The 26,733-nt window shown below is 35.7% G+C and overlaps 1 protein-coding gene across 2 annotated transcripts in view; it reads right to left on the bottom strand.

Annotated features, from left to right (window-relative positions):
- prmt3 (protein arginine methyltransferase 3) overlaps positions 1-26,733 on the bottom strand; it is a 69,756-nt gene that overhangs the window by 34,649 nt on the left and 8,374 nt on the right. For both annotated transcript variants that reach the window (XM_048185432.1, XM_048185431.1), the window contains exons 8-10: positions 25,480-25,545; positions 24,840-24,961; positions 15,744-15,843 (exon numbers count right to left, since the gene is read on the bottom strand). In XM_048185432.1, the coding sequence (XP_048041389.1) occupies positions 15,744-15,843; positions 24,840-24,961; positions 25,480-25,545 (288 nt within the window). The remainder of the gene's footprint in view (positions 1-15,743; positions 15,844-24,839; positions 24,962-25,479; positions 25,546-26,733) is intronic.

Below are 26,733 nucleotides of genomic sequence, written 5' to 3'. Positions count from 1 at the left end.
GGGGTTACATGAATTTCTCTGAATTTCAGTTAATTTTTATTATACTTCCTTAAATTCAAATTGCAATTCTGAATCATGTTTGTGACATCAATTCACATTTAATTCAAATAATAAAAAAAATGCATTCTTAATTCAATTTTGAATGGTGCACAACCAAGTGTTCAATAAAGCAGCATTTCTATCCCATATGTTATTGGATAAAAATGCTGTTTTACTTGCAAATAGTTTTTGCAATATTTTTGCTAAAATTAAATATTCAATTAGTTAGAGACAAGCTCTTTTGACTTGGGACAGCAAGCAAATACCTATAACACCCTAGCAACCACCCGAAACACCTGAGCAACAGAACATCTCCTCAGAATCCCTTAGCGATCATCTGGCAATCACGACTTCTGCATGAACAAACACAACTCACATTTTCTTCAGAAAATGTAAACAAACTAGTTTCAAGAGTAACATTTGGCATTCATCATTCCCCACTGGCTCTCACACATGCATCAGCAATCACACTCAAACCGATATCAAACGTAAGACCTTATTTTATGAGACCTTAACACAGCACCATCTTTAAACATATGCATGGCCACCCAGCATCCCGTTTTATTGCACTGACCCCTCACTGACACTGGTTTTGCATGAGTAGTTGGCACGTCACCTCCTGAATTATTCTATTATCGCTCAACTGCAGCTTCGACCACATCTCGCTGGACCCATTCTGGACAGCGGCACAGACAGTCAAGATTGAAACAAGGCTGCTTCATGCTTGTTTGGAGTAATCTAAAAAAGAGGCATAATCAATTACAGAAGACATGCGTGATGGATGTGCCTAGGATGAGGGGTAACAGTCTTCAGCATGGTCTTCTGGTGTCTAGTTGGTGTAAATGTTACATGGAATTATAAGTGAACGAGTAAAAAGTGAGTAAGAGCAACAAGAGATGTTTATCCCTAAAGTGTACATGCGCCTGTCTTGCATAATGTGATACAACGATGGATGGATGGATGGATGGATGGATGGATGGATGGATGGATGGATGGATGGATGGATGGAAAAAATGCTGGGTTAAAAACAACTCAAGTTGGGTTGAAAATGGACAAACTCAGCAAATGGGTTGTTTTAACCCAGCAGTTGGGTTAAATGTTTTCCCGACTGTTTGGATTTTTATTTAACTCAACTATTGTTTAAAAATTACTGTATTGATTGCTATGAACCCAAATATTAATATATTAATGCTAATAATATGTTTAATTAATAATAAAACAATAAACATTTATTAAATTGATTATTAATAAATGTGGATTTTTTTGATTATTATTGTTGCTTCTATTAATTTTGTGTCTGTTTTTTAATTTCCAACCTATTTTGGGTTAATTTTAAGCCAGCCATATAGCAATTTTTAAACAGTAGTTGGGTTAAATAAAACTGCCCATCACGTTGGGCAAACATTTAACCCAGCTGCTGGGTTTGTTCATTTTCAACCCAACTTGGGTTGTTTTTAACCCAGTACTTTTAAGATGGATGGATGGATGGATGGATGGATGGATGTATGGATGGATGTTAATTTAAGACTTAAAGACCTTCTTAAGACCAGGTAAAGAAATTTTACACGATACGTCATTATATTCTCTAAATGTAAATGTCTAGGGAGAAACACAATGAGTTATAGTAATAGCAACACTTCAGAGTATGAAAATACAACTTCCACCAGATATGCATTACTTATTTTTTTAACAAAAAAGCTTGAATCACCCTGCTCCCAACCACTAGAATATGGAGTTTATGTTTAAAACAAGAATGGGCTCAGAAAAATTAGCTTAATTAAAAGGGAAGTTTTCATAACTTATTGACAGATATTTGTTCTTGTTTTAAGCATAAACCTAATTTTGTTCTATTTTTCAAGACATTTTATTTGCATCTCCAGTAAATGTATCTTGATTTAAAACAAAATACAAAAATACTGAGGAAGAAATGAATTTCTTGCAATGCCATGATGTTATGAATTTAAGACTTTCTGCTCTGATTTGACCCGCAGAAACCCTGTATTTACAACAACAGACTTTTCAATAAAAGGTCAAATGAGCACTTCTGTACTCCATAGGCTGAGGTCAACTGGACCAGCACCCTTAAAAGCCATGTGACAGCGAATCATACTGGATCTCTCTGGGTCGTTTTTAAACAGACTTAGCATTAGAGTGATGGCTAAGCTTCTTCATGGTGTAATTTAGAACCCAATTTCACAGGCGGCTGCCTCCACTGCAGTGAGAGAAAGAGAGAGGCGAGAGAGAGAGAGAGAGAGAGAGAGAGAGAGAGAGAGAGAGAGAAGGGGAGGATTGCTGTACACATCAGTCAAAATTTTGGGATCAACAATATTCTTTTAAACTTTTCATTAATAAAACAAATCCTTAAAAACAGTATCACGGTTTCCACAAAAATATTAAGCAGCACGACATTGTTTTCAACATTGATAATAACAAAAAAAAAGTTTCTTGAGCACCAAATCAACATATTAAAATTATTTCTGAAACTGGAGACTGGAGTAATGGCTTGTGGAGTAAATACTTGTATATATTTAAATTTCAAAATATAATTAATCAGAGTTGGGGTTTTTTTTGGCACAAAATAGCGAGTTTTGCAATAAATGATTAGGGTGACTGTATCAAAACTGAACTGATAATTAATATACTAAATACAACTAGAACAAATCTTAATTTATCAGAATCAAAAATATAGTAATACACAGTAATATGTAGCTTAAAATACCACTAATAATCTTTACATGATCCATCTGAAAACCAGGCACAATGTTACGTTAAAAACAGCATTGTAGCTACCCGTTAAATACATGTAGCTTGTTACTGGAAAGCTACACAGTTTTGAAAACAGTTGAGATACTATTATACTACTGAAAAATGTAGTGAAGTTAGTAGAATTTCTACTTTTAGCTAGTATCAAGCCATCAATGTTTGTTTTAATCCTAAAACCAAGTTATTTTTCTTTCTCCCACCGAGCATTTAAACATTTATTAGAAGCGAAAGAACTCATCCATGCAATCAAATGTCGCGTGGATCCACTGTTTTCCCTTATTGTTTCCTGAAATATAGCCTAAAACTTATAGCCTGCTTCCTTAAATACACAAGCTGACATCTCACAACTTCTAATCCACCAAGCGAAATGTGTATATTCACAGGCACAGCATCTGTGCATAACTAGGTAAAATCCCAACTAGAGAGTCACTGCAACATTAATGGCTGAATGTGGCCAAAATGCAGATCGATTCATTAAGCCATGTGGAGCTGGGGCAGAATTACATGAATGCAACTAATGAAATGCTAATGAAAATTGGACAGCAGCATTCATGCACATTAAACGAATTACCCCATAAACACACACACATACACAGATGAACGCTACTTTTTACCATTTAGATTTTTTCTAGATGGAGCAATGAATTCATATAATTACAGTTCGTATAACAATAAATTAAATGTTAGAAGACTTCTGCCTAAATCCTTTAAATGCTTCGCTGCTGAAAAAAGAAAAAAAAAGGTAGAAACATGAGTCAATTATGTCAAGAGTCTGTTTTAGAGCTTGCTGCTGTAATTTATTTCTTGTGAACATCAGAGAATAGTGTTAGTCTGGTCCACAGTGGCTATCTCTGCTCTATAAACACCTGGCATCAGCAGTATTCAGCCACTGTGCCAACGTCATGAGCATTCAATGAACAATCCTCTCAATTACAGTACTATGATATCAATCCAACTCCCAGGGGCTGTGTAATCTATGTCTTGCTCATTCAATTCAACAAATCCAAAGCCAGAAACATCAAATACAGAAATGGTTCAAACTACACAGTATAATGAAATCAATGTCTGAGTGCTAACCTTATTACTTCACAATGCAATATACAGTGTAAACTATTACTAATGCCTTAAAGGGCACCTATTATGTAAAAGGATGTAAAATAAGTCTCTGATGTCCCCAGAGTGTGTATGTGAAGTTTTAGCCCAAAATACCCCACAGATAATTTTTTATAGCATGTTAAAATTGTTTTAGTGTGTGTCCCTTAAATGCAAATGAGCTGCTGCTCCCGGCCCCCTTTCAAGAAGAGGGTGGGGCTCCAGGAGCTCATGCAACAGCAAAACAGGACAATCTCATGCACTGAAAATGTCCGAAACTGTTGGTAGTGGTGTTCGGTTTGAAACAGAGTCGGACAATGATGCCTACAGAGCCAGAGAATATATGCTGCATAGAGATAGAACAGGTATAGTTTAGTTTAATTACGGTTATAAATTATGTTGTCATCTTGCTTTTATCCACTATTAGTAAAAGTCTTTTGTGGCGGACCCCGCCTGAATGATGGCCAAAACTTTACTGATGTGTTTTATGAAGTTTGTTATACATCACACAAAAGATAAAGAATCTGTTTTCATTCCAGAAAATCACTGTAAGAGCTAAATAAAACAAAGTCTTATCCATAAACTCTCTCTATCCCTTGCATTATCATCAACATACACAGCAAATTACACAAAAACACTCAATACAACTAACAGTAAACAAAACAAACAATTTTTGATGTAAAAATCATACCAACATTATAAGTGCGCCTCAGGAAACATTATCAAATAATAATAATAAAAAAAATTGTAGTTCATGACCACTTTAAATATTATGGACAGACTAGAGACATTACAGGAAATTATAGGTTAAAGAAGTGGAAACGGGATCAAAGAATGTTGGAATGTTGCACACACAGACCACTGAAAACTGATAGCAAAGGATAGCAAAACTGCACGGTCAACCAAAAAAAAAAAAAAATCTGTTTAACATCACTTCTTAATAATAGTAATAATAGCTGAATTTCAATATTGGTGTATCTCTAATCAGCACTAAAGTGTGAGTTTTATCATGTTGATGCTTTATGAAATGTCAAATTAGCTCAGTGTTACTGTTTGAAGAGTACAGATAACACAAGATTAATAAAACCAACAGCCTTTGCTTAATTAAAAAGTTTCTACCTCTCCTACCAAAGAAAAAATTAAAGGCAAACAAAAAGATGCGTTGTGTGCGGGCAACCATTAAAAGACATTAAGATAAATGACCATAACACTACACTAAACACTACTGTTAATAAAGCACAGATTGTGCAATAAATCTAAACACTAGGGGCAAAACTGTTTGCTCAATGTGGTTTGAGTGTGAAAGAATCAGATTTGCATATGAATACAGACGAGTAGTAAATGCACCATATTGTACAAGCATATTCAAATGAGGCAAGCCCCACGTTTCCATGATTCATTTTAGCAGGACAATAGATGTTTGAAAGCTTCATTGTTGATCTGTGACAGATCCAGGTAAGCGCTGTGGGAAACACAAGTTGGGTGTATCAAAGTCTAACATATAAGAAAAGGGAAATCATGATGCCGTCAAAATCTGAGAATGTCAGGAAATTAAGAATCTAAAACCTATTATATTTTGCTCAAAAAGTGAGTTGTCTTACAATTTAGCTCAACACATTGATTCTTGATGCATACCATTTTAGAGTATTTGGGTATTTTAGAGTATGCGTACCTGTATGTACGTTGGGTTTGTTTGTTATATGTGTGTGTGTGTGTGTGTGTGTGTGTGTGTGTGTGTGGTGGGCAGCTGTAAGCTGTGGACGGAGTGAGCGATTGCAGCTGTCCTCTTCTGCGACAGGTAAGACTGCTATCAAGAGATAATGAGGCCCAAGATGGGATCTGCCATTAATTCAACTTGACCATCACCACACACAGCAGTTCATAGTTTCCCAAATGTGCTGAATATCAAAACATACTTCAAATCAACCTTAAGTTTAAAGTTTAAACTGCTACGCTGAAAGTTTAAACAGCTACATGCACTGTATGTTAATTTCGAGCACTGTCCCAAATAAACAGCGACATACACACTAAATCATTTTGGATGTTGGGATGGTTTGAACAGCTGTTGATCAAGTTTAAAAGGTTAGTTCACCCAAAAATTTAATTTCTGTCATTAAGTTCTCACCCTCATGTCGTTCCAAATCCGTAAGACTTTCATTCATCTTCAAAACATAAATTGAAATATTTTGAAGAAATCTGAAGGGTTTTTTTTAATCTCCCATAGAAAGCAGCAAAATTACAACATTCAAGGTCCAGAAAAGTAGTAAAGACATTGTTAAAATAGTCAGTGAGACTTACCTTAATGTTATGAAGTGACGAGAATACTTTTTGTGCACAAAAACAAAACAAAAATAACGACTTTATTCCACAATTTCCTTTCTACCCTGTCATTATCCTACGCAGTTACGTTGAAGACAAATTGCAGAGCTTCCGTATTCTACGTCAGAACGGCGAATCTGTATTGGCCAGCTCCTGCGTCAGCATCACATGCAAGCGTCTTGCTGCTTACATGAACGTTGGCCAATAATGAGCCACCGTTCGGACGTAAATATGGAAGCGCTGCACTGCGTCAACTGCGTAGGAGACTGTCAGGATAGAGAAGAAATTGTTGAATAGATATTTGCGCACAAAAAGTATTCTTGTTGCTTCATAACATTAAAGGTCCCGTTTTACGTGGTTTTTTGAAACTTTGATTGTGTTTATAGTGTGCAAAATAACATGTGTTCATGTTTCGCGTGTAAAAAAACACAGTATTTTTCACATAATTTACTTATCTGTATACCGCTGTTTCCACTGTCATAAAAACGGGCTGATGACTTTCTTGTTCTATGAAGTCCCTCCTTCAGAAATACGTAACGAGTTCTGATTGTGCCAGCGGTTCCTGTGTTGTGATTCGACAGCTCTGAGCGCACCGTGCCCGGAAAAGTCACGCCTCTTACCATAACGTGGAGATGCACGCGCTCAGTGTTAATGTAAACATGTCTTTAATTTTACCCTATCAATTTGAGCCGGAATCAGACCCGGTGATTGGACTGCGGGATGAAAATAACAGCGCTTCGACGACATGGCGACAAACACACTCTACAAACGCAACTCTTGTGTATTCCTGTGGGCGGAGGTTAGTCAAAAAACTGTTTTAGTGACGTCATTAAAGAAGGAAGTAGAGGGATGTAGTCCAAACTGGCCGTTCGATGTAGGCGACTTCTGTTAAATAAAATATCTCGCTTGGCATTGAACTTTGAGCTTTAAAATTTTACAGATTTTATTTATACTCTAACAACAACATTACACACTAACTAAAGTTTGAAACATGGGATCACGAAGAACGGGACCTTTAAGGTTAAACCACTGTAGTCACTTTGACTATTTTAATGATGTCTTTACTATTTTTCTGGACCTTGAATGTTGTAATTTTGTTTCTTTCTATGGAAGATTAAAAAAAAAAAAGCTCGGATTTCATAAAAAAATATCTTAATAAGTGTTCTGAAGATAAACGATGGTCTTACGGTTGTGGAACGACATGAAGGTGAGTAATTATTAAGGACATAAATTTCATTTTTGGGTGAACTATCCCTTTACGTTTGTACAACTAACATCCACATGTGAAATCTAATGTATCTTAGTTGAGTGACTTTAGTTAATGAAAATACATTTACTTGTCTTCATGACATAACAAACCTGTAAATTCTTTCTTCTGTGAAAAACAAAAGAAGGTGAATGAACGTTGGGATTCAAACAACACTTGACCCCACTGACTTTCAATGTATGGACAAAAAACAGAAATATCTTCTTTTATGTTCCACAGAAGAAAAAAAAGAAGAAAGAAATGACATGAGGGTGATTAAAGGATGACAGAATTTTCATTTTTGACCATGGCTTGAATAATTAATTTCCATGAATTTCACACAACAGCTCTACAGAAAACCACTATGAATTTATTATAGGGACAATCCTCCTGGAGCAACCTGGGGTTAAGTGCCTTTCTCAAGGGCGCAGTGATGACAGCTCAAGATCTGCCCCTTGAGAGGTTCAAACCTGCAACCTTTTGTTCTCCAGCCCTGATCTTTAACCACTAGGCTAATGCTAGTGATGGCATTTACACAAGACCTTTGTCCCAATCACTGATGGATACATATCATTATCTGCCAGTATAAAAGAAGATAATTTGTAGAACATTGACTACTGTCTGTGCTGCAGTAAATTCTCATCATATTCCCAATGTGCACTGCAAACTACGACTGGTGAAACCTTTTAAGAACTGTCAGGGGTATTAACAATGTCTTACTGACATCCATCAATGTATCTACAATATAGTATGCAATTTCGGACACAGCAATGGTCTTTAAAGGGATAGTTCACCCAAAAATGAAAAATGTTGTCATCACTTTCTCACCCTCAACCTGTATGAGTTTCTTTGTTCTGTTAAGCACAAAAGAAGATACTTTAAAGAATGTTGGTAACCAGACAGTTGACTTCCATAGTAGGAAAAAAAAAATACTATGGAAGTCATACAGGTTTGGAACAACTTGATAACTTGAATTTTCCTTTAAGTGATAGTTTAGATAAAAATGGACAGGAAAAAAACTCATGTCTTTCCGGTATGACTTACTTTCTTCTGTGTGAACACCAAAGACATTTTTATTGCAAAGTTGCTCTTTTGTGTACAATGAAACTGAATGGTGGCCATGGCTATTAAGCAATAATTTCAGTGAATAATGACTTAAAATTCAATATGCCATTGAGACTTATTTTATGATGTTTTATGGTCCAGTTCATCATGTTGTTCCAAACCTGTAAGATATTGTGAAGAACTTTGGGAACCAAACTACAATGAAGCCAATTGACTTCCAATGTATAGACAAAAACACTGACACTTATCTCAAAATATCTTCTTATATGTTTCACAGAAGAAAGTCAGTTAGTCATATAGGTTTGAAACTATTTAAGATCTGTAAATAGTGACCATTTTCCTTTTGGGTTGAAATATGGTAATCAAAAAGCAAACATTTTGTAAGATTATTTCTGTTTCTGATATCTAAATGCCAATAATCAGATACGAGAGAGATTAACCAAACCTCCAGACAACCAAATGACCAAAACATACTTTGATGTGGTTATTGACATCAAAAAACATCATCTAATTTCAGCATTTTGGAGCTGTAAACGATCTTAAAACTTCCCTCACTAGCCTGTCCGGCATTCTCACGCTTCTAAGGTGTAACTGAGAACTGAAAAGCCATAGCATCTGATGTGATGGATCGTCCTGTGACAACCTTTATTTAGCCTTCTTCTAATTCACTTCTCCTCTCATCCACCGAGCCAGTGGCAAAAACCATCCCTCTCTTTCTTTTTGCCCCTTAATCTAATCCAGTCTGTTTGTTTTGCTGGGTGTTAAAGTACAGATCAATTGTGTGAGTTATGAAATGACATTACGGCAGCTCAGACCCGTCTCTCCCTGCCAGACGACATCTCGTCCTACTGAAAATTACCCCCTCTGATTTATCGATTCGTTCTCTCCCTCTTTCTTGCACTTACACGTACACACACAAACTCAAGACAGCCGAAAAGTAGGACAGTCAACCACCTGGGAGAAACTTTCTCTAGCACTCACAAAGAGAGCAAATGAAGAGAATGAGACATTTTGGACTACAGGTGCACCAATGCCAGTTTCCAAGAGACACCATGTTCATAAACAGCAAACTTTAACTGAAGAAGTCACAAAAGGTTGTTTTTTTTTTTGTTGTGGTGGTGGTGGTAATTGACACTATTTTTAATTTAGAATAAAAGTTTAAAAACAATCTTGCTGACCTAGTGAAAATAAGATAAAAGTTCATAACTAGCTTCCATAAACATAAAAAAAACAGACAAAAATGGAAAACGTTCTCTAGGAGCCAGACGTGGATTTCAACACAAAATGCTGATTAAGATCACGTAAAATAAGCATGTCACGAGATCTCTATTTCTTGTCGAGGTGAAAAGCTGTCTTGTGACGGAGTTGAGTTTGTGGCAAAACCTTTTACAGTGTTTGCATTATTTTGTTCTGTCTTTTACCGCATATGATAATTCATACTCAGAAAGTAGAACTGAAGTGAACATTCATTACAAGATGATTAGTTAAAGGTGCCCTAGAACCAGTTTTTACAAGATGTAATATAAGTCTAAGGTGTCCCCTGACTGTGTCTGTGAAGTTTCAGCTCAAAATACCCCATAGATTTTTTTTAATTATTTTTTTTAACTGCCTATTTTGGGGCATCATTAACTATGCACCGATTCAGGCTGCGGCCCTTTAAATCGCACGCTCCCTGCCCCCTGAGCTCTCGACTATAATACAGTGCATTTACAAAGTTCACACAGCTAATATAACCCTCAAATGGATCTTTACAAGATGTTCGTCATGCATGCTGCTTGCATGCTTCGGATCATGTGAGTATAGTATTTATTTGGATGTTTACATTTGATTCTGAATGAGTTTGATAGTGCTCCGGGGCTAAAGCTAACATTACACACTGTTGGAGAGATTTATAAAGAATGAAGTTGTGTTTATGCATTATACAGACTACAAGTGTTTAAAAATGAAAATAGCGATGACTCTCTTGTCTCCATGAATACAGTAAGAAACGATTGTAACTTTAACTACATTTAACAGTACATTAGCAACATGCTAACATAAAGACAATTTATAAATATCACTAAAAATATCATGATATCATGGATCATGTCAGTTATTATTGCTCCATCTGCCATTTTTCGCTATTGTCCTTGCTTGCTTACCTAGTCTGATGATTCAGCTGTGCACATCCAGACATCCTGCCCTTGTCTAATGCCTTGAACATGGGCTGGCATATGCAAATATTGGGGGCGTACATATTAATGATCCCAACTGTTACGTAACAGTAGGTGTTATGTTGAGATTCGCCTGTTTTTCGGAGGTCTTTTAAACAAATGAGATTTACATAAGAAGGAGGAAACAATGATGTTTGAGACTCACTATATGTCATTTCACCTGAACTCTTGTTATTCAACTATGCCAAGGTAAATTCAATTTTTGATTGGGCACCTTTAAAACATTTCAAAATGCAACTGCATTGTTTTGCATTTTGTGACTGTCAAATGTTTTCTAGTCATATTTCATCATTGAAGATTTCTTAAAAATAGTGTTAAAATATTGTCTAGTCTTGTTCTCATGAACAACATATTGTGCATCGTCTCGTCTCATGAGCTAAGTGTATCGTCACACCCCTAAAAAATCATTACAAAATTTGAAACATGATTAAAAATATAAATTATTATAAAAATGCTGTATGTATTGTACACAAAAAAATGGTAACAACACAATTTTCACACAAAAATTAGTATTAAAATTCAAAACAGCCAGTAACATGTAGAATTAAACATGAAATTGTGAAGTTGAATAGTATTTTCTTGTAAAAAGTACACTAATACATTAATAAAAAAAGATTTATTTTTGAAAAACTTCGATTTATTTTTTACAGTGTAGGTTTAACGCAGTCAATAAGACAAGGCAAGAACAGTTTTCTGTACTCACTCAATGAATTTTTTATTTTTTACTTCCATAATCTTCCATTGTGTACTTTCTGTTAGCTTGATGACTACACTGAAAAAAAAAAAAATGGAGAAAAAATCTACTTCAGTCTTTTTTTATTTCAAAAATTGTTAAATTTACTTGCAATTTACTTGCAGTAAAACAATTGTTTGTAAGTAAATTTTACACCAATTTTATTTCAGTGAGTGCAAATTAAATCTTATATTACACCTTACTCTAATGGTCTGGTATGGAAGCTTTTATGGATCAATGTCCAACAACCCTTTGCTCACAAACATCTGACCTGATTCAGCATCTAATCCTTTTGACAAGCACATCAAAGGTAGATATCGGAGGTGGTGGACCAGGGTGACTGCATTTTTCTGTGGACATGTGTCTCCTACCACTCTGTGTAATAAGGTAATTGTAAAACTATTGTTCCATAACCCTTTGAAAAATGATTTTCAGAAAACGGCTGTACGCTCCCCTGCTTTCACAAGGAAATGGTGGCAATGCACAAACACTTCAGAGGTTTTCAGAATAAAATGGACGACATTGCACAGATGATGAAGGGCAAGATTTTTACACCATTTAGCAAGCCAGAATTGTAATCATAAAATAATGTGCTCCAGTGACCCAAATCTCAGGTTACTTTGTCAGAAGCATTGCACACACACACACACATACACATAGACATACAAACACAGGTACATACAGGAAAATCATACACAAGCTCGCCCCTGCCTCAGGCACTGAGCTTGTTGAATTATAGCCTCAATGTGCAAACAACAGGGGACAAAATAAAAAACATTTATTATTTCACAATTAACCTGCAAGCGATAAAAAATTCAGAGGCAGCAGAAAATCGCATACAGGTCGAATTCGCATGGGAAGTCCTGGAAGTTTCCAAATTTAGAGAATGATTCTCTTATGTCCTTTTTTGAGCCTGTGGCTAGGTGGCTCGAGTGTTATGACCTACTTTTCCCCTTTCCTATTAGACTACAAATTAAGAGAACTTAAACAAGGAGTGCAGTGCAGTGCAAGCTTTTATAGCCTTCCTCACTGCCAAATCCATAACACCAATTTTTCTGTATAGCTAGGATAGAAATCAACACAATTATCCACAAGACACCATGTGTTACAGGCATTTTAACATGATTTTAAAGTGTGTCAATCACAGCATGAAGCATCCTAAATTTTCAAACACCAGTAATAGGAATATGATAAAAAATACCAATTTTAAATAAATATCTTTATTTTTTTACAGACACATTTTACCAATTCCAAACCACATCAATCTTAATAAATACTATTAATTTTGTATTTAATCACTTATAAGTGATATCTAATTGTTCATGAAGGCTGGAAATGAAAAACGCCTTATATTCAGGTGTGTATAATTATTAGGCAGGTTTTCTTTTACAGGCAAAATAAGTCAAAAAAGAGATTTAACTCTGAAAAGTAAAAAAATTATTAAATGCTCATGAGAAGGATGCAATACTAATGCAATACTAGAAATTGCAAAGTTAAAGGTGCTAAAGAGGATCTTTTCGTCGACTGAGAAACCAAAGACTGTTAGTGAGTTTTTGAAATGAGCGCATGCATAAGAACAACCCCCCTCCTTCACAGCTCATTTCGAGGGAAAGCCTCCCAAAACTCGTGCACGAGTATTGGAACACGAGTGTTTACCACCGGCATTCGCTGTGTCGTGTTAGTGGATTCATTATGTCGGACTCACCGCATGTAACTCATAATCTGCAGTTGTTACTCCTGTCTCCTGACAAAAACATTGCATGCAGCGCCTGTAGAGTGTGGAAAGTTAGTGGAGCGCACAGCCGCGTACGTCTCGCACAAGAAACGTCATGACAGTAATTGACAAGCCAGAGGGCCAATCCGCGCACGTCTCTCACAAGGAACGTAATGGCAGTGATTGACAAGCCAGAGGGCCAATCGTTTACGCGATGATCGCGTAAACGATTGGCTGATGTTTTTAAGGCCTTACCTCATGCACAGATGATGTATATTAATATTATTCCTTTCAGTGCACCTAATAAATAGTCTTTTATCAGTTAGTAAAGACAGTTTCAAGTAATATTGCAAAAATGTATAAAACAAAACATCCTCTTTAGCACCTTTAAAGCATGACCATTGGACAGCAAAAAAGTTTTGGGAGTTCATTTTTAGTCTGAAAAATGAACTAGGTCTTTTAGTGCAGAGATGGACTAAAAATGAACTCTCAAAACTTACCGCCAGATTCTGTAAGATGTATTCTACAAACAGTGGTACAAGAGGATGTGGTGCTGGTTCTTCAAGAGTCACTCTCAATCTGTCTGTCTATAAAGCCCATAAAAAATGCATGCATTTTCATGCATTTTACAACACTTCATGTTGTGATTCTTATGAAGTGGCGGTAATTTGATGAGCATTTTGCTGTCCATTGGTCATGCTTTAACTTTGCAATTTCTAGTATTGCATTAGTATTGCATCCTTCTCACGGGCATTTAATAAGCCCTAAATCTGAGCTAAATCTGTTTTTTGGCTCATTTTGCCTGTAAAAGAAAAAAATTAAATTATGCACACCTGAATAGAGGCATACTAAATGGTGTTTTTTTGAAATGGAAAAAAATGCAGACAGTTTTCTGTGATGGGTAGGATTAGGTGTAGGGGTAGTGTAGGGGGATAGAATATACAGTTTGTACAGTATAAAAACCATTACGTCTATGGAGAGTCCCGCGTAAACCACATATACAAGCGTGTGTGTGTGATCACATTGTCACATTGATAGCATTTTTCAGAATAGCTTTTGAATTTTCAATAGTGCTGATGAGGTTGTTCAGATAAGTGGAGAAATATTAAAGGTGCCATAGAACGTCTTTTTAAAAGATGTAATATTAGTCTAAGGTGTCCCCTGAATGTGTCTGTGAAGTTTCAGCTCAAAATACCCCATAGATTTTTTTTTTGTATTCATTTTTTTAATTGCCTATTTTGGGGCATCATTAAATATGTGCCGATGCAGGCTGCGGCCCCTTTAAATCTCGTGCTCCCCGCCCCCGAGCTCGCGCTTGCCTTAAACAGCATAAACAAAGTTCACAAAGCTAATATAACTCTCAAAATGGACAAAGTGTTCGTCATGCAGCATGTCTAATCGCATGAGTATGTATTTATTTGGATGTTTACATTTGATTCTGAATGAGTTTGATGGTGCTCCGTGGCTAAAGCTAACATTACACACTGTTGGAGATATTTATAAAGAATGAAGTTGTGTTTATGAATTATATAGACTGCAAGTGTTTAAAAAACGAAAATAACGACAGTCTTGTCTCCGTGAATATAGTAATAAACGATGGTAACTTTAACCACATTTACCAGTACATTAGCAACATGCTAACGAATCATTTAGAAAGGCAATTTACAAATATCACTAAAAATATCATGATATCATGGATCATGTCAGTTATTATCGCTCCATCTGCCATTTATCGCTATTGTTCTTGCTTGCTTACCTAGTCTGATGATTCAGCCCTTGTCTAATGCCTTGAACATGAGCTGGCATATGCAAATGTTGCATATAAAGGCGTACATATTAATGATCCCGACTGTTACGTAACATTTGGTGTTATGTTGAGATTCACCTGTTCTTCTGAGGTCTTTTAAACAAATGAGATTTATATAAGAAGGAGGAAACAATGGTGTTTGAGACTCACTGTATGTCATTTCCATGTACTGAACTCTTGTTATTTAACTATGCCAAGATAAATTCAATTTTTAATTCTAGGGCACCTTTAATATAAAAATAGAAACAAATTCCAAACGCATTCAACAAAATTCTACTTGCCCATCTACAATAGCCTAGATGAATAAAAACCATCATTATCATGTGTCTCTTAAACCATTACTTTTCACATTCATCGTCAGTCATGTCTAAATAAATGAGGAGTGACGTTTGACTTCTAAAATGAGCATGGAAGTTATGCCATTATGGATTACGCCTGCAATATATCATGTATCAATCAACAATACATCATCTCAGCCTTTTCATTTTCCAACACCTGAGCAGGTTTTGAAAAGGGAAATGACTAGGCAGAAAAAAAAAAGACGCTGACACATCCACTTACTTTGTCTAATTCTGGGTCAAAACCAACTATAACTGCTGCAAATGCAGAGCTTTTTAGGCAAAGTTAGCCATTTTGCTTCAATAAGCAGTGCATTTCATTGCAAAAAAAAAAAATATGCTTAATGAATTTTTCCTCTCTTTAGAAAGCAAAGTAATATTTATATATTAAAATGCACAAAAACATCGACTCACCATCCATTCTGAAATGATTATGTCCACTTTTTCCACAGGAAGGTCAATTTCCTCTATTCTGCCCTTGATCAGTGTGATGGTATCTTCAAGTTTATTTGATCTAGAAAACAGCAAAAATGGACAAACTTTTAAACAGATATAGTAGATTTTGGTATTTCGATTAACTAAAATAAATGAAACCAAAATTAAACTTCAATTATAAAATGTATGTGACTAGTTTTGAACACTTCTTCTGAGACAACAAATGTTAATTACACTAATTTGGCCAGGAGTCAGTCTCCTTAAAGGGATAGTTCACCCAAAAATGAAAATTCTGTCATCATTTTTTTCACACTCAAGATGTTCCAAACCTGTATGAGTTTCTTTCTTCTGCTGAACACAAAAAAAGATATTTTGAAGAATGTCGGAAACCAAACAGCAGATGGGCCCTATTTCCTTCCATAGTATGGAAAAAAAAGGGGACAAAAAATGGTTTGGATCAACCGTTTGGTTACCAACATTCTTCAAAATATCTTATTTTGTGTTGTTCAGCAGAAGAAAAAAATTCATACAGGTTTGGAACAACTTGAGAGAGAGCAAATGATGGCAGAATTTTAATTTTTGTGTGAACTATCCCTTTAAAAACGGCTGCTAATTAATGCAAATTACACACACCACAGCGGACTCACTGGGACAACACTACTAACGGTCCCAATTTGACAGCACCTCCTTCCATGACCTTTTGCACTAAGGGTCAGCGAACTACTGTTCACCTGAGTGTTTGTGTATATGCATGTAAACGTGCGTGAACACCCCCCCTCCTCCACCCCCCACATTTAAATGATCGCTCCCTTTTTGACCGGTAACCCTGGGCATCAATCTCTCTAAATACTCCATTATCATGACAGCTAATGTTACTAGGGACAGAGTCATTACTCAAGACTGCAGAGCGCATTTCTGCCCAACCGATCCTTATCTCTGCACCTTCGCGCTATCACACTCTTCCAGAATCCCATTGTAGCGCTCCCTCTATCCACCCCTCCTTTGTCGGACTGTCTAGAGCAAGGAAACGCTAATCTCATTACTGGGTTAATTTAGAGGACAATGTCAGCTATAGGGGGGGAAGGAGGAGGATGAGGAAGGGAGGATTTGGGACACTTTAATACTTCCCTCCACGGGATGGTACTTGATTTAGGGAATATGATCAAAGAATATTGATCCTCTGGGACTAATGATTGGATTTAAGATGTAAAGTGATAATGACAGACTGGATTATCCACCAAATCTGCACCATGACTGGTGTTAAATGGTGTAATCTAGGGAATAACTATCTAATTGTAGAGATCATGTGGGGATTATATGGATTTCTGCAGTAAATGCTCCTAAAACATTAATAATACACTTATGGAACAAAAAGCCAGGGCAACATTACACATAATACAAGTTCAACACAAAATTTTGTGAAAAATTTTGATTGTAGAAGAGTCTTCATTTAGAACGACTTTTAGATCACAGACTAGTACATTATCATACATCTATCGAGAAATGTAATAGTTTTAGACAATCAACATTTTGTCCATTATTCTTCATACTTAGTATATATTGTTTGTCATAAAAGACTTTATCATTAAGTATAAGATGTAGAATTTACATTGTAGTAATTTTCACTCAATTTTTACTAAAATTTCTAGCAAATGTGACAATTACAAAGAAACAAGCAATTGAATTAAACCAGAAGTTTTTTAGTAGAAATATTGAAATGGTATTTGTGTAAAAAATTTTCGTTGTTTTATTTGCAAATGCTAAAAAACATTTCTTTAAAGTGTAGGGGAGCACGGGGCACAAACTAACACGGGGTTAGTTGTAACACACGTGGTTTAAATACTTCCACACACGCTAGCATGAAGAAACTTAGCGTATTTACTAGATGCCATATCGACAATATATAGAGAAAAAATTGCGAAAAAATTTGAATATCTTTGGAAGATATCACTGAATATTTATTTAACAATAGCAAAAGTAATTTTCAAACTTAAGCAAATTTTTCATCTATATTTTTTGTTTTTATTTAAAATTAGACAAATCTGATATTATTTTAATCTCCACTCTCTTGTTTAGCAGTTTGGGTAGTTCTTTAATACTTCACTAACTATCAGAAGACACTAACCAGATTTAAAGTCCAGTTGCGCAGACAGGGTTCGTTGTAACACTGCATTACAATGTGCCCGCTATTAGAACAATATGCTATTCTATACAGTTACAATATAACTGGCATAATTAACTTTTATGAATTTCTGTTGAGAAACCATGGTGTTTTGCAGTGTTCATTGTCAAACTACAAAATTATTTAAATTTGAATTTCTAAAAAAAAGCTATTATTTTATATGAAAAAAAAATTGTCTTTTATTGACAAAATATTTTAGTTTGTCATGTATATTTTTTAATTTAATCCCATAACATTTTTAGCTGTCAAATGGTCATGTTGTCACATTTCACATCCCTTCTTTCAGGGTAAATAAAGAAAAAAGTATACACTGTATTAATGAAACAAAGCAACATATTTGTACCAGACATGTGTGAAATTAATGTGGAACAAAAGAAATTCCCTGAACCCCAAGTAGATTTACACAAACTGAGAAAGTCAAAAAGTGTTAGGTTGTGCCCCGCTCTCCCCTACAAAGCATGGTTATTATCATTAACTAAAGGTACAACTGTACTAAAATTGGAAAAGTTTTTTCTCTACGTTTTTCGTGTACAGAAGACAACATTAACAAAATGAACGTCACTCACACGGATCTGCGAAAAATGTCTAAAAACGATGTATTATTCACTCCACGCCAGTAGTTGGTGATGTCACTTTGTAAAGAAACACTCTGTGCCTGAACACATAAAGCCTGGAACACACCAAGCCGACGGTCGGCCATCGGGCAGTTTATGTTCATCGGCCGACTAAGTTTTCTCAGTGTGTTCCGCACCGTTGGCTGAAGTTGGTCGTTGTAGGCTTTTTTTCACTTGATTCGACATGCTACGGTCCTGCTACTTGGTCGTTTGGTGTCAAGCATCGGTTTGGTGTGACAGGGCAACTTTGGACCCAGACGCTGCCGACGTGGGCCAACCCCACAGTCTGCTTTTGTCGCCACTAGTTCGTCAGCATCAGCTTTGGTGTGTTCTGGGCTTAATACTCATGTGCATGTCATCACCATTTTCACTAATTCACGTTTTTGTAGTTTACACAGAGATGACAACGGTATTGTTTCAAAACATTTCAAAAACTTGCACTTCGAATCCCATTTTGCTTTTCAGGCCCTCAAAACACTGTAGTGTAAATGAATGGCCAAAAAAAGAAAAGTTGAAAAGCGGTGTCATAAGTGGTTTCAAAAGTTGAAAGCGGTGTGAAGTAAACAGCCCCAAAACTATTAAAAACATTTCTGTTAATTAAAATAGAGCTGAAATAAAACAAAACAAAACATAAATTTTACTTGAAAAACTTGCTGCCTAGGCAATAAACTGAAATAAGTTCATAAAATTTTAAGCAGGACTAAAATTATTAACTGAAAATAAATAAACTAAAACTATAACTGAAAAAAGTATTTAACCTAAACAGCAATATTGAAAAAATATTAATAATAAAATGACAAAAGCACATAATGAAATAAAAAAAATAGTAAACTATAATATAATTAAAACATGCTTCTATAAATAATAAAGTAAACACTTTTCTGCAATTACTCTTCTGTACAAATCTCAAAATCTCTGTATTGAGGTGTTGCTAATATTCTTTTCCTCTTTCAGGATAAATTGCAACTTCCCTCATTTTTAGTCATTTTAAAGTGTTCGTTCAACCAAAAATGAAAATTCTGTCATTTATTACTTACCCTCATGCCGTTCCACACCAGTAAGACCTTCGTTAATCTTCAGAACACAAATTAAGATATTTTAGTTAAGATATTTTAGTTTATTTAGTTAGTTATCCAATGACTCAGTGAGGCCTCCATAGGGAGCAATGACATTTCCTCTCTCAAGATCCATAAAGGTACTTAAAACATATTTAAATCAGTTCATGTGAGTACAGTGGTTTAATATTAATATACACTGATTCATTTATGCTCCGAATCTTCCTGAAGCAGTGTTTTGAAATCGGCCATCACTAAATAATTATTTTTATTTTGTTTTTTTGGCACACCAAAAATATTCTCGCTGCTTTATAATATTAATATTGAGCCACTGTACCCACATGAACTGATTTAAATATGCTTTTAGTACCTTTATGGATCTTGAGAGAGGAAATGTCATTGCTGGCTATGGAGGCCTCACGGCGCTATCGGATTTCAACTAAAATATCTTAATTTGTGTTCCGAAGATTAACGAAGCTCTTACGGGTGTGGAACGACATGAGGGTAAGTAATAAATGACAGAATTTTCATTTTTGGGTGAACTAACCCTTTAAAGTTTCTGCTTAATTATTCAAAGTAAAAGTAAATAATAAAGACTATGGCGAAAACTCCATTGTACATGCACTTCTGTCAAAGTGTTTATTTAATTCCTTTAATACTGCTTGCTTTTATATACTGTATTTAGCATTCAATTAAAAAATAAATTGAGATTCTTTATTCTCATCTCTATAAAGCCGCATAAAGCATAATGGTCGCCAGAAACATCACCTCTGTAAAAACCCACTCACACTCAGGCATCATGTAGGAGGCCTCAGCCCAACAGCGGCCCAGCGAGCTGTAAAATTAAACTTCATTTTCCTTTCATCCTTCTGCCTGCTTCGACTCCTCAGACTTACATAATAACAATAACCATAATCAAAAAAATCTCCCAGAGACACCACATGGGGTGAACACATTTCAACTCCAACAAATAAAACTATACTCCTGCTTCAGGATGAAATAGAAGTGCCCTCGGAGGTGATACATGAGGTAATTTTAATGGGCAGATAGGTCGTAAAAGGAAGCAGAAAGGCCAGGCTGGAGTCTATTTGTATGTTTAGCGTGCGTGTGAGACACGGAGCTGGGATGGAAGTAGGGGAGATTGGAAGTCGACTGGGTAGAGGTAAATGACAGGCCTTTAGGAACGTGACTGCAGTCTGCAAATACATTGACGTTAACCACTGAGACAAATAAAAAGAGGACTAGCTTGGGGACGAAATTGCAGGGTAATAAAGCCAGCTGGCCCAGTCTCAGTGTTGGTGTATTTCTTGAGCCAGCGAACAGGTCTGTCACTTCCTCTTTTAGGCCAATGCTGTGTTGTCACTGAACATTTTGGATTAATTGGTCTTGTACAACCATTTTTATGACATTTGTTTAGTTATCTGTGATGTATTACACATTGTTATTGCAAATTCTGCTGATTTGTCACCAATATAATGTTATCTAGACATAGATCAAGTGTAATATTGACTTGTGGTAGTCCTGAAAACATCATTAAGAATGATTTGAAGACTGAAAAAACAATCAATAATTACATAAGATGCCAAAGTTTTCCAGCAAAAGTGCTAAATCAGAGCTTTCATGTATGTGTGTGTATGTATGTGTGTGTGTGTGTGTGTGTATATTTTTTTGGGGGCTGTGGATTTAACACGTTAACTTAATTAGTTAACTTGTTAAAATTAAAATTATTAACGCATTTAATACACCCGCCTTGCCCCAGACCTATAGTTCATCTTACATTTCATACAGTTGATTGGTGACGAACATGAAGCAAGGCAACAACTCACTGCGTGATGGAGCCGCTATGCAGTTTTATGCCCCGAAAATTCAAGATATCAGGGCAAAAAATGCCCCTGTATGAGTTTTTGTCTCATATTTATATCATGAAGATATTACGATTGTGCTTCTCTGAGTGGAATAAATACACATTTTGAGCGAGTCAATCGGGTGAACCAATCATTCATAAAGAGAGCATTTACTTAATTCCTGAATGAATCAGATGTTTGAAAGAATGAATGAATGTTCACCCAAAAATGAAAATTCTGTCATCAAATAAAGCAATTACTTACTAGGGAGTAATACAATATTGCAATGTATTACTTTTAACTCTTTCCCCACCACTGACGGAATTTTCAGTTTTTCAGAATTTTCATTTGTTATACAGTAGGGGGGCTATTACACATCTTCTGAAAGAGTAGAGAATCTCCGGATCAAAACACAGGAAAAAAGGAGCAGAAACATGTGATAAAAGTATAACTTATGGATGTTGTAGCCTTTTTGTTCAAAATGTTTTTTTTTGTTTTTTTTAAACTTACCCACATTCAAGTTGATTAAAAGAACGTGTGAAGTTTGTTTGTTTGTTTAAAGGTGCCCTAGATTGTTTTTTTACAAGATGTAATATAAGTCTAAGGTGTCCCCTAAATGTGTCTGTGAAGTTTCAGCTCAAAATACCCCATAGATTTTTTTTAATTAATTTTTTTTAGCTGCCTATTTTGGGGCATCATTAACTATGCACTGATTTTTTCAGCACGGCCCCTTTAAGAGATGCGCTCCCTCTGCCCCACGAGCTCTCGACTATATATACATTGCATAAACAAAGTTCACACAGCTAATATAACCCTCAAATGGATCTTTACAAGATGTTCATCATGCATGCTGTATGCATGCTTCAAATTATGTGAGTAAAGTATTTATTTAGATGGTTATGTTTGATTCTGTGTGAGTTTGAGGCTATGCTCTGTGGCTAAAGCTAACATTACACACTGTTGGAGAGATTTATAAAGAATGAAGTTGTGTTTATGCATTATACAGACTGCAAGTGTTTAAAAATGAAAATAGCAACGACTCTCGTCTCCGTGAATACAGTAAGAAACGATGGTAACTTTAACCACATTTAACAGTATATTAGCAACATGCTAATGAAACATTTAGAAAGACAATTTACAAATATCACTAAAAATATCATGATATCATGGATCATGTCAGTTATTATTGCTCCATCTGCCATTTTTCGCTGTTCTTGCTTGCTTACCTTGTCTGTGCACAGATCCAGCCGTTAATACTGCCTTTCCTTGTCTAATGTCTCGAATGGGCTGGCATTATGCAAATATTGGGGTCATACATATTAATGATCCCGACTGTTACATAACAGTCGGTGTTATGTTGAGATCAGAGTGTTTTCCGGAAGTCTTTTAAACAAATGAGATTTACATAAGAAGGAGGAAACAATGGGGTTTGAAACTCAATGTATGTCTTTTCCATGTACTGAACTCTTGTTATTCAACTATGCCGAGGTAAATTCAAATTCTGATTCTAGGGCACCTTTAAAAGCACATTTGTTCCTTCTTTAAATATATTGTATGTTCAGATATAAAACAATTTTTTTATGAAAATGATCAAAAATGCTGTTGGTGGCTAATTCATAAAAATATTTTATTAAAAAAATATATATATTCATAAAAAATAAAAAATTTTATGAAAATGATCAAAAATGCTGTTGGTGGCTGGCAACTTTAAAAAAAAAAAAAAATGCTGGCAGGGAGAGAGTTAAAAGTAACTTTTCCCAACAGTGTTGGGGACAGCATCAAAATAAAGTGGAAAACACTTTGGAATCCATTTAAAAAAACTTTACATTGATAGAGGAGATGTTCAGGAAATACCAAATATGGTGTAACTATTTTTTCAAATGACAGACACTGCCGTTTTAACATAGAATCGCTCTGAGCGAGTTCACAGTCCGCTACTGCTGCACTGACAAGAATGTCTCATAAGCGTTTTAGGTGTTCTGTAGCTAGATGGCTTAATCCACAGAGCTCTCTCCATTTACTCCTGAAATCTGAGCTGCTGAAGACGAGGTTGGATTAATTTTGTTTTCCAAGAAAATCGTTTATGTCTGCGCGAATCATTTCACTCCGGACTGCTTTGGGAATGAATGTCAATACAAAGAGACAATACAAAACAGAGGTTGTGCTAAAAATGTGCTACTCAAGAATATGTAAGTACAAACTGTTTGTGATCCAGCTTACAGCCTCCAGAGTGATACTGGATACGGCAGTAATAAAGGTGAGAGCGCTTTATTACAGTTCATCGGAGCTGATTTATTGATATAAAATGTACCAGTTTATTAAGCACCACCCGAAAATGCATAAGGACTTATATATTTGTTTACTGTTAGTTGTAACTAGTGTTTCTGTGTAATTCGCGATGTATGTTGATGATAATGCAAGGGAGAGAGAATTTATGGATAATATTTTAATGCACATGTGTACTGTGTTTTATTAAGCTCTTACAGTGATTTTCTACAGACACTTCTTATTTTGTGTGAAGTACAATAAATGTCATAAAATTCATCTGTAAAGTTTTGGCCATCATTCGGACGGTACAACAGGCTTGCACTAATATAGTAGATAAAAACAAGAAGACAATATAAGTTCTAACTGTAATTAAACTAAACTATACCTGTTCTATCTCCATGCAGCATATATTCGCAGTTGTTTCTGACATTATAGTGTTTCCTGACTGACTCCTGTCACGGAAGAATCAGCTCTCGAAGCTCCGCCCTCTTAGACAGAGAGCAGCAGCTCATTTGCATTTAAAGAGCACACACTGAAACTGAGAATTTTTGCTCAACCACAAAAAGTGGCAATTTTAACATGCTATAAAAAATTATCTGTGGGATATTTTGAGCTAAAACTTCACATACACACTCGGGGGACATCAGAGACTTATTTTACATCTTGTAAAATGGGGCATAATAGGTCCCCTTTAAACCAGTTAAAATATGTAGCTTCCGCCAGACCACCTTCCATATTGGCGTCACGTCAGTTACACGTTTTCCGTAAGTTGAATAGGGAAGGCGTAGGACGTAACTTAAGCTTTGTGAACTGTAAGAATTTTACACTTTCTGCGTACGTTCTACGCACATATTTATGATGGATGGATGTGGATGGAAGCACTTTCTTCAGCTCATACTCACTGACGCCTATCACTGCCATTATAAAGCTCGGATGCATCAGGATATTTATTAATATTTCAGCGATTATGAAGAAGAAAGTCATATACACCTAGGATGGCTTGAGGGTGAGTAAAGCTTGGGCTAATTTTCATTTCAAAGTGAACTAATACTTTAACCCAATGGGGCCTTTCTCGTACACCTGTTCATTACTTCAGTTGAATGTTGACTTACCTGACAATGTCCATGGCTTGGTAAATAATCTCTGATTGGTCGACAGCAATGACCTTCCTGGCTCCCGCTTTGGCGGCAAACATGGAAAGGATTCCCGTACCACATCCCACGTCAAGCACCACCTGCGGGTTAAAGGAGCAGCGTGTGACCTTTCCGCGCTATGCCAGCTTGTCTGTGCCATCTTGAGTGTGCAGATGTGTAATAATGGCACTCGAGGCATTTATCATGCTGACAGGGTCTAACCCTTATTTGCCAAAGTCCACTGGCTGGAGCACGATGGCCGAGATAAGCGCCTTGTCGTCTACCCCCACACCCTTTTCTTTCCAGCTCAGCACGTACTTCAGTATCCATGTTCAACTGCGGCCAGCAAAAGCTGATCTAGCCAATGTCAGCGCAGAATTAATGATTTGTATATGAGCTGTGGTGTATATTGTGTGTGCGCGTTGAACCACCATTACCCTGTTATCAGCCCACTGCAGTTGACACATAAGAACCCCCCTTTAAAAAAAAATACTGCAGCTTGAAATAATGTGAGGGGTTTTTAAATCAGCCCTGTCAACGCAATCGTTACTCCATCGTATCTTTTTCTACAACACTTAAAAATGCCAGAGTGGCTGGGCTTCAAGAGCCCCATGCTCACCTTGTCCTTGAAAACGTCCATGTTGCGGTACATGAAGTCTCGATAGCTCTCAGTGCGCACCTTGTCCTGTCGAAAAACGAGACATCCAAACTCTTAAGTAATGACACAGTGTCACTATTATACTTTCTATTAAGAAGACAGAGCGCACCCATCCCAGCGAGAGAGAAATCGTTGAACATGATCCAATTATTCAGAGCAAAAATTTAATTTTAACGCCTTACCCACAGTTAAAGCTGACAATCAAAAAGCACGCTAGAAATCAAATTAACAATTGTTAAGCAGCATGAAATAAAAATCTCATTTTTAACAGAGTCAAGATTGAATTAGAAAGCAATTCCAAGGATGTGTGACTGGTAATATTTTTTTGGAGGGGAGAAGGTCGCAGTTGTTGTGAGTGGAGATGAAAAATTAAATGAAATTGACCCTGACACTTCTTGCTTTGCCAGCAGAATTTCAGACAGAAATGGCTAATTAACCTGCCAGTCAGACCAAGTACCACCCAGAACATACATGATGCCGAAAGCTATTTACAATCCAGACGAGAGCAGTTATATTCATATCGGTTTAAACGTGGTTAAAAACAATAAATAAATAAATGAGGGCCTCTTTTTGGAATGGTTAAACATTCAGGTCTTACTGGTTAAAAAAAACAAACAAAAAAAAAAACTAAAGAAATGTTAATAGATGTTTAAAAATGTGGAACATTAAAAAAAAAAAAATAACTCTATAAAAATTTGAATTTTAAGATTTATTCTGGACATTTTTCATTTACACTACTGGCCAAAAGATTGGAATAATTAAGATTTTCTAGTGTTTTTTGGAGGAAGTCTCTTATGCTCACCAAGACTGCATTAATTTAATCAAAAATAGTCAAAACAGTAATATAGTGAAACATTATAACAATTTAAAATAATTATTTTTATAATATAATATATATATATATATATATATATATATATATATATATATATATATATATATATATATATATATATATATATATTTTTTTTTTTTTTTTTCCTTAGATTGCAACGCTGGATTTTCAGCATCATTACTCAAGTCTTCAGTGTCAGTGACCCTTCAAAAATCAATTTTTATATTGTTGTGGAAACCATGATACATAATCATTCAAAAGTTAGGGGTAAGTAAGATTTAAAAAAATAAATAAATAAAATAAAAAAAAGATGAGAAGAAGAAATTAACACTTTTATTCAGCAAACATGGCTTAAATTGATCAAATGATTTATAATGTTA

This window comes from Megalobrama amblycephala, linkage group LG3, assembly GCF_018812025.1.
Source record: "Megalobrama amblycephala isolate DHTTF-2021 linkage group LG3, ASM1881202v1, whole genome shotgun sequence".
Classification (NCBI taxonomy): domain Eukaryota; kingdom Metazoa; phylum Chordata; class Actinopteri; order Cypriniformes; family Xenocyprididae; genus Megalobrama; species Megalobrama amblycephala.
The sequence above is the reverse complement of the archived record's forward strand: the minus strand, read 5'-3'. Positions and strand labels throughout refer to the sequence as shown.